Genomic DNA, 14,008 nt, shown 5'->3' on the forward strand with positions numbered 1-14,008 from the left:
CTGGAACTCTTAGGTTAAAGGTGGAGTGGGCAAAAGGTCGGCGTAGGCCATTGGCCAGCTTCTGGTATACCTCCTGGAACCTGCTAATTTGGAGGTTTTCGCAGAGAATGCTGGGTTAAGGCATATCTTAGTTTGGTCCAGCAAGGCGCTTCTTATATTATTATATAAGAATCACTTAAATAAATAAGTGTTAAACTTGTTAAATTAGTTTGCATTTAGTGTTAAAAGGCTTTGCATTCTTGCTTTGCAAATTTAAAGCACCTTGTTGGGCCATAGGGACCCTAATAAACACCAGGCTCAGGACAGCTCCCCTTCCTCAATTACCTCCGAATGTGGGCAGCTGAGGAACTGAGATTTATTGATCACATTTTTACTTGGTCTTTCTTTTAGGGAGCTTAAAGTGTCATTCCTAGATAGTCTGTCCCTATTTTATCTTCACCAGAACCCTGTGAGGTAGGTTAGACTAAGGGAGAATAACTGCCCCAGAGGTCTCCCCTGTCTGAGTCACTGCAGTCTACATTACACTATTTATAAAAAGGATAGATCCTTGGGAAGAGATTTGTGGGTAGTCCCTTTTGTGGGGAATGGAAATAATCTTTTTAATGAGACATATTTTTGCCCTGTTTGAGGACATTTTGCTACAGATCTGTGTTTCAGTAATGGGCAACTCGCCAGTCCAAAAGTACAGTAAACTGGGTATTCCTTTAGACATGACTTTCTTAACCAAAACAACAATCATGTAGCAGGGACCTTGATGGGTATTCCCTCAGTCCCAGAAGGTTGCCTGGTTTCTTTTGTCTTTTAAGAATTGTTTTTGACATGTGCAGGCTGTTTGCTCTTCTCCCTTCCTCTCTTCCTCAGTTCTAAGCATTGTTTTATTAGTTTATGAATAAACGGGCCCACAGATTACTCACTGCCCACCTGAACTCTTTTAATTGCAGCTGCTGGACCTAATGCACACCCTACACACGCGAGCTGCTAACATCTACAACTCCTGGGCAGAGGAGCAGCGCCATCTAGAGGCCACAAGGAAGAAGATTGAAGCAGACTCTCAGACACTGTGGGCCAATTGCTGGTGCCCGCTCCTGCAAGGTAAAGCCAGCGCCATCCGAGCCTGCCGGGAGGCAGCAGCCTCAGACATCAGAGCAAGATGGGAGGCGGCTGAAGCTGGTTCTGTGGTACCCCTTCGGGGAAGAGGGGACTCCCATACAGAGATTGTAGTCGGGTACCATGGAATTGGCAAGACGAGGAGGAGAACTTGGGAAGAGGGTTTGCTACACTGGGTTCTTTTACATGCACGGAGCTTCCTGTCCGTCCGTACCCAGGCACATCCAAAAGGAGTTTCCAGTCAGCTCCAGCTGCATGCTCAAAAGTTGTTGCTGGCAAGCGGTTGCACCCTTGATCTTTCCACCTCCTTTTGTGCCCTGATAAGGGTGATCACCTTCATCCTTTTTTCTTGGTCACTTATCCGCCTCCCTTCGCCATTGTTCCCACTGAATGAGTCCTGGAATTCAGGACTCGTCGAAGTGATTCCTGTGGTGGTTTTACATATTTGTAAAATATTTTTGCATTTGTGCCCCCCACCTTTCTCCCCAGTGGGGGACCCAAGGCGGCTTACGGAGTCCTCCTCTCTCCCGTTTTCTCCCCACAGCAGTCCGGTGAGGTAGGTTAGGCTGGGAGCGAGCGGCTGGCCCAAGGGCACCCAGCAAGCTTCCATGGCAGAGTGAGGATCTGAACCCGGGTCTCCCAGATCCTGGTCTGACATCTAACCACCGTACCACGGTGGCTGTGCTGCATGTGTGGCAATCACTTGCAAGCACAATCTTCGAGGTTTCAAACCTCCAGAATTTTGCTGCAGTTCAGGATTGCAGTCTGAGCAAATCACATCTCCACCTGATCTGCTGACCTGTTACCTGTTATGTTGTGGAAAGTCCTGGGTGCTTCCGGATAGATTTTGTGTTAGTACTTTTTCATCCTGCTGTCCCAACTTGTTCAGAGCAGCGTACATCATTTCCCCTTCCTCCGTTGGATCCACAAAAACAGCCCTGTGAGGTGGTTCAACTGAAAGAAAGCGATTGGCCTAACATCAGTCAGTGACAGCTATATGACAGTATGGGGATTTGAATCCTGGGCTTTCTAGGTTGTTATCTGACACTGATTACTGCATCATGCCGGACTTGCGCTAGTGATTGCTCTGCTCACTGGTTTTCCCGTTTGTAATGAATATCCAGTAAGTTCATGGGGGCGGGGGGTGCATGAGTGAATGAATGTACTGCTTTTAGTGGGTGGAATTCACACCTGGCAGCCAGGGCTAGGCATGCCCGGGCTGAGAATGAGGTTTCTGCCTCCTGTTCTAACTTGGTACTCCCTGCAGGTATCGCCTGCTTGTGCTGCGATGCACGACGGCAAGTGCGGATGCAGGCCCTGACCTACCTGCAGCGGGCGCTCCTTGTCCATGACCTGCAGGCCCTGGATGCCTTGGAATGGGAATCCTGCTTCAATAAGGTGCTTCATACGCCTGCCCCAGCAGGGGAAGATTAGTGGTTTGGGGGGGGGGGGTAAGGTGGCATTATATATCAGGAGCTATTCAAGACCTATCCAGGCTTCAGCGTATATTAGTGCAGAAAAGAACACTGGTGTTTCATGGGGCTGTTGCCTTAATGCTTGGAAAGATGAATTTTTAAGAGCAGCCTCCCCATTGCCCCCGAGTCAAGGAGTAATCCCCTCACTAGATTTAGAGAGCCTTTTAGAGGAGATTCAGCGACCTCCTTGACGTGAGAATGCTCTGCGATGTGTGCATTGATATCCAGTCCCATTTTCTGAATCATTACTTCATGGCACATGTTTCTGTTTTAATGACTTAGTGGAGTGTCAGAGGGAGCACTGTGTGCCCAGAAGAGCACCAGGGGCGTGGGGCAATGAAACTGGAGTTCATCTTTGCGGCTTCTGTGCAGGCGTACATGGGGACTGCACACACACAGGCCAACCACAGGGATTTCCAGAGCTTTCTACCCAAGGGTATCAAACATAAGGCTTGTGGAATGGATCTGGCCCTTCGAGGGCTTTTATCCGGTTCATGAGCAAGTGAAGAAAACAGGAGGCTGGCAGATGCTCTGGTGCGACCGTATGCAGCTTTCAAAGAGCCACTGAATGAAAGAAGGGTGTCGGGGGCAAGGAGGAGTCCTCTGCGGGGTGATTTGGGGCCCTGAGGCACCTGGCAGAGAACAGCTGCCTGGAGGGTACACTTGAGTGAGGAAGCAAATCAGGGGCTCTTGCGGGGGCGGGGGGGGGAAGCTCCTGCCCCCAGAAGCTGCTCCCAGTCCCTGCCATCTAAGCAGCCCTGAGGCAGGGAGCTGAACATGTGGTCGCTGGGCATGCCCTTCATCCGGGTTAGGCCCCTTGGCTCGACTGTGAGCTGCTGCCCAGCTCCTCTGCCCTCATCTTCACCCTCTCCCCTGACAGAAGTATGTCTGATCCTGTCCAAAAGTGGCACCCTGAAGCCTCAACCAGAGTGCTGTGGTACCCAAGGCAGGCATGGTGCATTGTTTCCCCACTGGGCTCCTTCCGCTCCCTGCTTGTTTTTGTTCGCTGGCAGAAACCAGGCAGGTGCAGGTGGCCCAGAGCAGGGGAGGAAGGGCAAGGCAAGACAAGGCAGCCTGTGCTAACCCCGACCCCAAAGCTCCTTTGCCCCTCAAAGACCCAATTCCACTCGCTGCTTCTTAACTTGCCCTTTCTCCAGTGGGGTTGGACGGCCTCCCTTTAGCCACACAACAACAGCCTTCTGAGGTGGGCTGGGCTTGATGATAGTGGCTGGCCCAAGGGCACCCAGTGAACCTCACAGCAAAGACTGGGGGCGGGGTTGGGTCTGGGTCTTTGTCTTCCAGACCATGGTAGCACCCTAGCTTCACCCTCTCAGATGGGGGTGCATACTGCACATGTACAAAGGCCTCATTGCTTTGAGGCTATGCTTTTCTGCATAGTGCTTCGGTGTGAAATCCATTGAACCAAGTGGGGCTACCTTGTGAGCAAAGGGATGGAGGAACAGGAAACAGGAGAGTAGCAAACAGAGGCAGGATTGCTGGCTCACACTCAGGTAGGGATGTAACCCCTTATTAACTTTTTGCGCTTCCTTGGTACTTCAGTATTAGTGTATAGCACTTCCACCTGTGGAATGTGGACACTCTGAGTTTCTAATGTTTCCCCATTCATAGAGTTTCACAGTGTTAATGTGTCCCATGCCCTGGCCAGGATTCCCTACCAGGGGTTGGTTTACAGCCCTCACATCTCACGACACTATTGGTTGTATTAGTCATCCAGGCTCCAAGAGAGGCCTGGCAGTATCCTCACACAACCCTTCCTTTGTTGGTTGGTAGAGGCGATCACGCTCTCGAGTGCATGACTGTTCAGCATCCTTTACTTAGCACGGCTCTCCCCACTAGTGCCCTGTTTTTTTCTTGCTTTGTTCCTGCTTGTACTGAGGCGGGGACACTTTTGGAGAGCTCCCAGCTCCTCTGGGTGAATGTCAGTGAGACCCTAAGCATCTGTTGGAGACTCCGTAGTCTCTTACTTTGAGAGCTTCACTCCCACCTCCTTCAGTAAGTGAGCTTGCTACTCTCCCCATGTAGGATTACTGCACAGAAGCCACAAAGATTAAAACAGGGTTGCACTTACCTGTAACGGTTGCTCATTGAGTGGTCTTCTGAGCAGGCAAACATCCCTCCCTCCTGCCCTCCTGTGAACTCTCTGGAATCTTAGTTTCGGGGGGGGGGGTGTCTGTGGTGGCAGCATAGAAAGAACTGAGGGAATAGCATTCCTCCTCCTGGTCATGTGACGTTCTTGGCGGGGAAGCACCAAAGGGAGGAGGGGCGCTCCTAGTTTTCTAGAAAGCTCTGGAAATCTTCTCTGTGCATATGCACCTGCATATGCACAGTCCAAATGTGTGCCTGCACAGAAGATTACTCAATGAACAACTGTTACAGATAAGTGTAACCCTGTTTTCTTGCTACAGAGCTGCAAGTGGGCATTGAAGAATGCGTTGTTTTATATAATCCTGATACGACAATAGTTAGTATGGGGAGGAAGAGTGGGTAACAGCACAACCCAGCTGGGAAGAGGGATGGTTTTTGGCCCTGCCACTACCCATCCAAACGGTGCTGCTTCATGAGCCATCCTGTAGTCTTTTGGCTTGGGTGAAAGGAGGCTTGTTTGTACACACCCAGTGTTTCAGGTTTTGCCACTTATCCTGATGTCTTCTAATAATAAGCTGGGTGACCTGTGCCAATCAACAGAGCAGCAAAATGAAGCTAATCGCAAAGTAAAGGGGAATCCCCAGGTATGGGGGAAAATGTGACCTTGCCTAAAAATGAGGCAGGCAGAAACCAATCAGGACTGGTCACAGGCAAGGAAGCGAGCAAGCAAGCAACTTCCATTCAGCCTACAGCCTAACGAGAGTCCTATAGGACTGAGGTTAGGGGTAGATGGGGAGCAAACTCCTTCCCTACCCTCCAACCTCCGTGCTATAGGGCAGTGTCTTTACGGGGCAGAACTTTCGAGCTTTGCGGTTCTCCAGTTTGAAAAAGCTCAGAGATGCAGCCCTGTAGAGAAACTGCTGTACAGGCAGTTGAGAGAGACAGAGGCTAGCAGCGTGCTAGACACGCGTTTGTTGCAGTCCCCAGGTTTCTTCTCATTGTAAAGTAGGAGGCCCCTGCTGCAGCCGTAGCAAATGGGACAACCCACAGAGAGAAGAGGGTGGAAGTTTCTGGCTGCTCAAGAGCAGAGTGTAGGTGGAAGCTCTCCCCCGCTCTCTCCCTAATGGCTGTTAATCTGAAGGCAGAAGTGGCCACTTAGCTGTCCTGGGTGAAGGGGGGGGGGCTACCCACACCTAGCCATGTGCCTTGGTGCTTTGGCTGTGTGCCCTGCTTTGCTCACTTTCCTGTGCCTCTGGGTTTCCCAGACGGATGGCACGGCCCTTTTCAGGCTCTTGTTGCATGAGATGCCTTAGCCCGTGGCCACCTGGTTGAGCTCAGTCAACTGCAGGAGAAGAAGGAAGCAGTGACTTGGTTACGATTCTTAAAGGGGCAGTGGGAGTCACAGAAGAAAAAGAAGAGGCCCCAAAGGCTGTTTCTTTAAGCCAAACAGTTTCATGAGAGGGGTAGGAAAAGGGGAAATAACACCCACCCCCCAGCAACAAAAGAGTTTTTTTGCAAGCACAGAATTTTTTTTAACCTATTAGCATGTTGGTGTCTTGTATCAAATAGGTGCTCTTTCCTTTGCTGACCAAACTCTTGGAAAACATTAGCCCAGCAGATATTGGTGGGATGGAGGAGACCAGAATGAGAGCCTCAACTCTGCTTTCCAAGGTGTGAAAAGCCTACTTGTATCCTTTCTCCAAGTTTGATATGTTCTGAGCTACCGTTGAGTACATCCGTTTTGAGAGCACTGTTGTACAAAGGGGGAATAGAAGCTGGGCTGTTACTTGCATGAAACACACACACACACACACACACACCCCAAGGTCCTGCAAGAAAGGAGGGGGCATCTCATTGCTCCTGCCTTTCCTCTCCCTCCATGCATTCACCCATCCTCAACCTACCCTAACTCCCATCCTCACCAGTCTGCCCTTGTAACCCATATCCCCCCTCCAGCACTCTACCTGCCCTCCTCCCCCCATCCCAAGGGAGGTTGGGTCAACCTCCTTACTTGTCTCCAGCTACAGCGGGGCTGGTGGCAAAGCAAGGGAGCCACCACTGAACCCTGTCGCCCAGCCTAGGAGATGCTGCTGCCCTCCCAACTCTACTGCCTCAACAGCAGCGGTGGCAAGTCCCCCACCCGCCTGCCTATCGGCCTGAGGAGTGGTATAGCCTTGTCTGCGTTTCTGCATGCAAAGTTCTTGTATTCGGGTCTTTAAGAAAAAACTTTGCATATTTTTGGAATTTTTCAGAACGTTTCTTCTTAATTACTGTTTTCTCGACCAGAGTCATAAACAGTGAGCCATCACCTATTAAAGGGAAACCTAGCGTTTACTGCCAGAATCACGTGGTTTTACTTCATCCACCAAAAATTTAGCTACACCAAAAGTTACTTGTTTATCTTCATCTCTTAATAGCCAAGAAGATTTAGCTTCAAGAGAAATAAAATCCTGCTTAAGCAGAGGAAGAATAAGTTCAGCTCTCCAGTCTAAAAATTCAGGACACTCCAAAAGAATATGATTTATACTATCAATTCAGTTAGTATTATATCCACAGAATCTGTTAGAGTATGGAATACCTCATTACCTTCCCAACAACACCGCTGATGGCAAGACGTTTAAACGCCAAGAAAAAATGCCCTTCTGTACTTTGGGAGGGTTAACTCAAAGAAATAATTTGGCATTTTTATTGGAGGAAGGATACTAATTGAAACAGAAGAGCATACTCTGCAAGCTCTAACCGACATGTTGTTATTATCAAGATCCCTCAAATGTCTTTTGATTAACTTACTCAATTCATTACTACTCATAGTTTCTATCATATCATGGGTGATGTCCAGACATGATAATTTATATTCTAAATACTTATTGCAGTTACTCATATGATGAGCCAGCATAACTAATCCAAGGAGACCTGGTCCTAAGTTTGATTTCAAAATCCTGATTTTTAAGTTAAATGCTCTCCACCAAGCCTTGCTTCATAAGACATCTCCCTGATCTCGGCTTTCAAAGCTATTCCTGACCCACATCTTGGACTTCCCAAGATACTGTGAAGGTACCCTAATAATACGTATAACAAATCGCCTTTTTAAAACACCCTAAAATCATCATCAAACCAATTCCTGTCTGGCCGTTTTCAGAATTTTCTGCAAACCTGGGGAGAGCGGCCCCCCCAAGTTTGCAGAGCTATCTGTTTTCTGTCAGTGCGGCCCCATCCACAGATTTAAGTATCTGCAGATGGGGGGTCTTGCTTGGCTAATAGAGTATACGGTGTGTGTGTGTGTATGTATCTGTCTTAGAAGTAATGAAAGAATTCTTCTCCGCTCTTTGTGCTGTGGAAAGGCTTTCTGTGGCAATGCAAATTTGTTTCACAGGTGATGTGTTTGTGGAGGGGTGTTCAACAGCTAGCTCTCTTCTGTTGTCCCCTTCACCTAGTGCAGTATTTTACGCTTAGCCCGATTTCATGCGTCTAATCAGAAGTTCAGAAAAGTGCATTAAGATCATGGATGTCTTTGCAGTTTGGTCTTAGTCGTTTAACATCATTGGTCACAGCATCTGCTTTTGGTGGAGGCAGGTTTTTTTTTAATACCAAAGAAGCGCTTAAGCAGCTCCTGGCCTTTCTGAAAGACGAGGGGGGGGGGCTTTAAATGAGGTGCAGCTGTGTTGACGGTGTGTGGGGAGGAGTGGCCCAGAACGGGAGTCCTGCTGAGTAAGGACCAAAGCCCCCAGCCCCCCTCTTCATCGCTTGCTTTGATTTCTAGCGTGACTCCTTCCCCTCTGTTGTAGGTCTTCCTGCAGCACTTGTCCCCACTGCTGTCCCTCCCCACTTTTGCGGCTTTGTGGCTGACCATCTTGGATTTCATGGACAAGTACATGCATTCCGGTTCCAGTGACTTGCTGGTATGTGATTCGCCCCTTCTTCCGATTTCCACTGGCTCCTTTTGCCAGGCGTATTTTCAAAACGCCTGCAGCCGGACCTCTCTGCAGTGACCTCCTCCTTTGATTCTCTGTGGGGTTTGAGGTATCACATAAACCTGGCATTCCTTCAAGAGGCCACCCCTCATGACCTGTCCTCTCCAAGGTTCACTGATCCCTTTATGACCTCTGAAGTGAACCAAACAGTGAGATCTTGTTTTGAATCTCAGATGTATCCTACCTTGCAGCCAGAGGCAATCCCTGAGTCATTGAAGAACATGCTGCTGGTGATGGATACAGCTGGAATATTCCATAGCGCTGACTCACGAACAGGCTACTCGGATCTCTGGGAGATCACCTGGGAGCGCATAGACTGCTTTCTGCCAAAGCTGCGAGATGAACTCTTTAAACAGACAGTCATTCAAGGTATATCTATGCATGCAGGAAGTGCCTTTTGTATTGGAGAGGCAAAGAAACAGACTTTGCCTTCTGAGGGAGGCATCCAGCAATGGACAGCCTTCCTCCAAGGCTGTGGGAAACAGCCATACTAGGAACCTGGGCTCCCTGTGCCCGCTGGCTTGAATGGGGACATAGGGTGCTGCAGGCCAGAGGTTCTGATCACAGGGTGTTTGTTGTGGAGATAATAATAGCATACCTTGTACACTGCTCTGAGTGGGCATTAAGTTGTCCTGAAGGGTGGTATATAAGTCAAATGTTGTTGTTGTTATTATATGGGCAAGAGCACAAGGGCAGGTGTCTAGCCAGTGTAGGGGCTAGTGTTGCAAATTCCTTTCAGTGCAGGCCCCAGATTTCTTTCCAGGTAGGGTAGGTACCAAGTGAGATCCCAGTCTCAGACCCTGAGGTTCATGCTTGGGATCCCCTGCCCTGATGAAGGTCCGATGGAATCCCTCCGTTCATTCAAACACTGGAATAGACCACAGAGGTCTTGTGGGAGCTGAGGGTGCATGTGTGTAGAGAGCCTTGTTCTACAATGCTCACACACCTGCTCCGCCTAACATACCAGTGAGGGCACTGCATCTTGAAAATTCCAACTTAAAGGAATGCCATTTTCCCCATAGAAAATATAAGGTTTTCTGCTTGTTGCTTTCATTTAGACCCAGTTTCCACTTTACCGGTAGAGATGCATCCTCCGAAACAAACAGTATCCGTTCTGCCACATGCCTCTGGAGGGGATGCAAGGCCAGCCACCCACGCCGCACCTCCTGACAAGACTCCTGAGCTGGCAACGAATGGTAAGCCCTACACTTCCTGCTGGCGTGGAGCGTTAGAGGAATGAGAGCAAGACAGAGTTGCCCGCTCTTGAGTTCTCCTTTGGGCGGGGGGGGGGGGGCAGGTCGGGGTTGCATCAAAATCTTTTCAGAAAAGTTAGGTTTTGAGGAGAAGTACATGAAGGTAGGAGGAAGATGGAACCATGGAAGTGTTCCAGGAGAGGAACTTGACGTATAAAAAGTAGCAGAGAAGAATAGCCAGAATGGTTTAAAAGGACAGGAGAAATCTACAGGGAGGAAGTGACATAATGCACGTTTGGGGAGCAAAGGAGAGAAATCAAAGATCAAAGGGTCGGGTCCCATGGGATGCTTCTGCAGACTTCCTCACCTCCCACCTCATGCTGTAGCCTGAAATACCATTCTGAGATTCCCCTGCCCTCCAGGACTAGCGTTTGAGCTACTGGGGGGATGCGTGTGTGTTCTGCTGATGGAAAGCCCATCTGATTGGCTCAGACAGCAGTCCTTCTAGTCCAGTAGCAGCCTCTGTCACATAGCAGCCAACATACCAGGTACATAGAGGGAAAAGCTTTCCTTATCCACTTTCTGCACCTCGTGCATAATTTTATAAACCTGTTTAATGTCTCCCCTTAGCTGTCTGTTTTTGAAATTGAAAAATGCCTGACCCTTTAGCCTTCCCTCATAGGAAAAGTCCTCCAGCCTTTTCATCATTTTGATTGCCTGTTCTCTACTTTTCTCATCTGTGCTATGTCCTTTTTGAGATAAGTTGACCTTAGAGCATCACGATCAGAGAGAAATGTAAGAACTTGAGAAATAACAACAACAACAAGGAGGCTAGAACAGGATCAAGAGATCAGTGGAAGGTTCAGAAAGGGAAACTGAGGGATGAGGCAGAAGAATCTGCAAGAGGAGCAAGGAGAAGGGGGGGAAATGGAATGGGCAAAGAAAAGACATGAAGAATTGGGGAAAGGCCCATTAAGAGAAACTGAATATATGAGTCTAAAAGGAAATTAGCATTAGGAAAAAGGCATTTTGGAGAGGAAGAGTGAATCTGGATTAGAGTCGTGAGATCGTTTAGCATGACAGAACAAGGGGAAAAGCCATAAATGTATATGGGCAAATTAGGAAGACAGTGAACTTTGCACTAAAGTCTCTCGGAAGTGCAAGTTAAAAATGGTGCTCACTGGATAGAAGAGGTTAGTCAAGGCTGTGAAGGAATGAGAGATGCTGACAGAGAACTTGGTGTGCAGTGAACAAGAAACAAGGATCAGAAGAGGAAACATCTGCTAGGATAAGAGCACGAAAAGGGGAACCCAAAAGGACAAGAGAGTAGATGGAATCGGGAGATGAGAGAGCTTTCCCTTGGGTGATGGCCAAGTTGCAAGAGAAAAGTGTATGCGTATCTCTATAAATACCCAAGCAAGAGCAGGTTTGATAAAAATGGGGGCAGTCATAGAACTCGGCTGGGGACCTTTCTGAAACACAGTGAATTCAAAGCTTGCTTCTCTTTCTTTTGCAGATCCCGAGAGTGCCTCTGGCCCAGGCACAAGCCCGTCAAGCCCCTCTGGGCCACAGATTCTCGCTCCAGCAGCACCCACAAAAGCCAGTTCAGTGAAAGATCCTCCTCCAGCAATGGCACAGCAACCTCTGATCCTCCAGCCGCTGGCTTCCCCCTTACAGGTGGGGGTGCCGCCTATGACTCTGCCCATTATTCTGAACCCAGCCCTCATAGAAGCCACTTCTCCTGTGCCGCTCCTGGCCTCCCAGCGGCCCAGTGACCCCATGACAACTTCTGAAGTCAACTGAGGGGCTGCAGAGGGCAGCTGGCTGCAGGGGTGTTAGCGTTACAGGATTTGGGCCATACTCCGTTGGGTAGAAGCCATGCTTACTGTCAGGAAGGCCTGTGCAGAAGAGCAGCAGGCTGCTTTGCCAAGGTGGCTCTTTTCTCTGGTGAAACCCTAAGCCAAAATCCTCATCCCAGCGCAACTGTTGTAGAGTTCCCGACTCCTTTTGGACAGAGGGCATCTCTGTGTTGGCCGTGGCCACTTTCTCTGTTCTTCAGAACTGAGGGCAGCAGCCAGGCTTTTCAGCACAGACCTGCAGCCTGTGGCCCAGACAGGTGGGAGCTCTTGGCAGAGGAGGGGGGGGGGGAGAGCAAAGGAACCAGTTTCCCCAAGAGATCAAGCAGAAAAGCTTCCAGCAGGCATGTTCTGCCCCGTTGCTTTCTTGTCTCTCTTCCTTGGCACTCGCCCAGAAGATGGCTGTTTTCCAGGCCCCCCTTTGCCTCTTGCTGCCTCCCCGGGGCTTGAGAGTTGGGTAGCTTGGTCAGTGGCATGCTGGCCTTCTGAGCTGAGCTTGAAAAGGCCAGGGGATGTAGAGGCCTGGCCCCGAAGGAGGATTCTCTCTGCAACACGAAGCGAGCAGCAGCATCTTGACCAAAACCCTGCCCTGGAGCCTCTCCTCTTTTTAACGGGGTCTCCTTCAGGCTCGCAGCCTCCCAGGGAAAGAGAGGCCCTGATGGGGGATGGACAGTGCCTGGTTGAGAGGCTGTTGGGAGTGGGCAGGAAGCAGCCTCTACTGGACGTTCTAGGACTCCTTCAGGAATCGGCTGCCAAGTTTCTCTCTGTTCCTTGCCAGCAGTCTGTTGCACTTTAGGAGGGTGCCACTGCCCTCCTGCACCACCGGCCTCTCAGCATGAAACCAGAGAGTGCAACGTGTCTCATCTAGTGCTTCCTGCCTCTTATGCATTAGACTACAGTTCTCCACATTTACTGCAGAATCCCATTGGGGACTGAAGCCGGTGTCTACTGTGTGGAACAGCAGGTGACTGTGCATTGTGTATGTGTATATACACACACATATATATATAAAGAGTCAGTTGACTTTTTACAGTGGAATAAATATGATCTGTAAATGACGTACTTGGCTTCCAGCAGTTCTTGTACAGTTAGGTTTTGGTTTCGGATCCTATGGGAAGGGCAGGGATGATTGGATCGTCCCCACTGAGAAACCAACCGAAGGCATCTGAGGCTGGGCGTTTGAGGGCATGGTCGAACCTTGACCCCTTAGAGGGAGGTGTAGGATAAAGGAAGGAAGGCTCTCCCGCCATTTCAGGGGGTGTGGAGGGACATTCAGAAGGAAGCAGAGAGAGGAAACTAGAGCTCATGGGGTGTCCCAGCCTTGGTGATGTCAGGTTGTTGGGTGTCCCTGCGCAGGCCTGTCCCAGGAAGCCAAATCTTTTTGAAACTGCCTCCCCTATTTAAGTTGGACATCTTTAAAGGCACAGATAACCTTTAGCAAAATCTAGAGCGTAACATTTCCCCAGGAGTCCCACCATGGCCTGTTTAGCTGTTCAGGCTAGACAAGACTTCAGAGCAGGGTGCTTGGACAAGGCTGTTGGTAATGGATGCCACCATTTCCTTGTTCCAGAACATTCTCCTTGCTCCAGAATACTTTCTCCTTGAATTACTTGTTGTAATTTGCACTGGACAAAAACAGGAGCCAACAGGTCTGAAACCGTGTTCTGACTATGGCAGCGAAGTAGAGATGAGCAACTGTAGAAGTGCCAGGACCCCGTCTAGCTTCCTAACCATCTGATCATCCATTGCTAATCCAGAGACAAGAGGGGTATGTCAAGGGATGTGCTAGTGCCCTCTGGAGGGTGGAGGTGGGTGGGGCTTGTCTTCTGTCTTCTGCCCCTTCTTTGGAGTAAATCTTCAGTTGATTATTGACCAAGGCTATAAAACCATAGAACAGCAAAACCCTGTTTCTCATTCAATGGACCTGTGACATGAGAACATACGTTTTAAAAACCCCAAGGTACCTGTATTTAGGGGGAAAGTAGCTTTATAAATGGACAGTTTTCAGCCCAGAAGTGTGGGATAGTGGGAGATTGAGTGTTAAAGCCTCCCCATGCAGGTTGTTTTTTTTCTGCAATTCTGTCTCCTGCTGCTTCTTTTCTCTCCTTCATGTACCTAGGACTCTTGCCGGGGGGGGGGGGGATTTGCAGAGCATGTACTGACATGGTGTCAGAAGTGGGGAAGTGTTGGTGGAAGGCTTAAACACTCCCTCTGTTGCTGCTGCTTCATCTCAAATAATCCCTTCCCAAAGCAGGTTTTTTTGAAGGCCAAACTACATTTTCTATCTGCCACATGATCGC

General features: G+C 49.3%; 1 protein-coding gene across 4 annotated transcripts in view; it reads left to right on the plus strand.

Annotated features, from left to right (window-relative positions):
* The window catches only part of GBF1 (golgi brefeldin A resistant guanine nucleotide exchange factor 1), a 131,566-nt gene extending 118,800 nt beyond the window's left edge, over positions 1 to 12,766 (plus strand). For all 4 annotated transcript variants that reach the window (XM_054982227.1, XM_054982229.1, XM_054982228.1 and 1 more), the window contains exons 34-40: positions 942 to 1,092; positions 2,375 to 2,505; positions 6,258 to 6,359; positions 8,474 to 8,587; positions 8,851 to 9,028; positions 9,718 to 9,855; positions 11,369 to 12,766. In XM_054982227.1, the coding sequence (XP_054838202.1) occupies positions 942 to 1,092; positions 2,375 to 2,505; positions 6,258 to 6,359; positions 8,474 to 8,587; positions 8,851 to 9,028; positions 9,718 to 9,855; positions 11,369 to 11,655 (1,101 nt within the window). In that variant the 3' untranslated portion in view covers positions 11,656 to 12,766. The remainder of the gene's footprint in view (positions 1 to 941; positions 1,093 to 2,374; positions 2,506 to 6,257; positions 6,360 to 8,473; positions 8,588 to 8,850; positions 9,029 to 9,717; positions 9,856 to 11,368) is intronic.
* The last annotated feature ends 1,242 nt before the right edge of the window (positions 12,767 to 14,008 follow it).

This window comes from Eublepharis macularius, chromosome 6, assembly GCF_028583425.1.
Source record: "Eublepharis macularius isolate TG4126 chromosome 6, MPM_Emac_v1.0, whole genome shotgun sequence".
Lineage (NCBI taxonomy): Eukaryota > Metazoa > Chordata > Lepidosauria > Squamata > Eublepharidae > Eublepharis > Eublepharis macularius.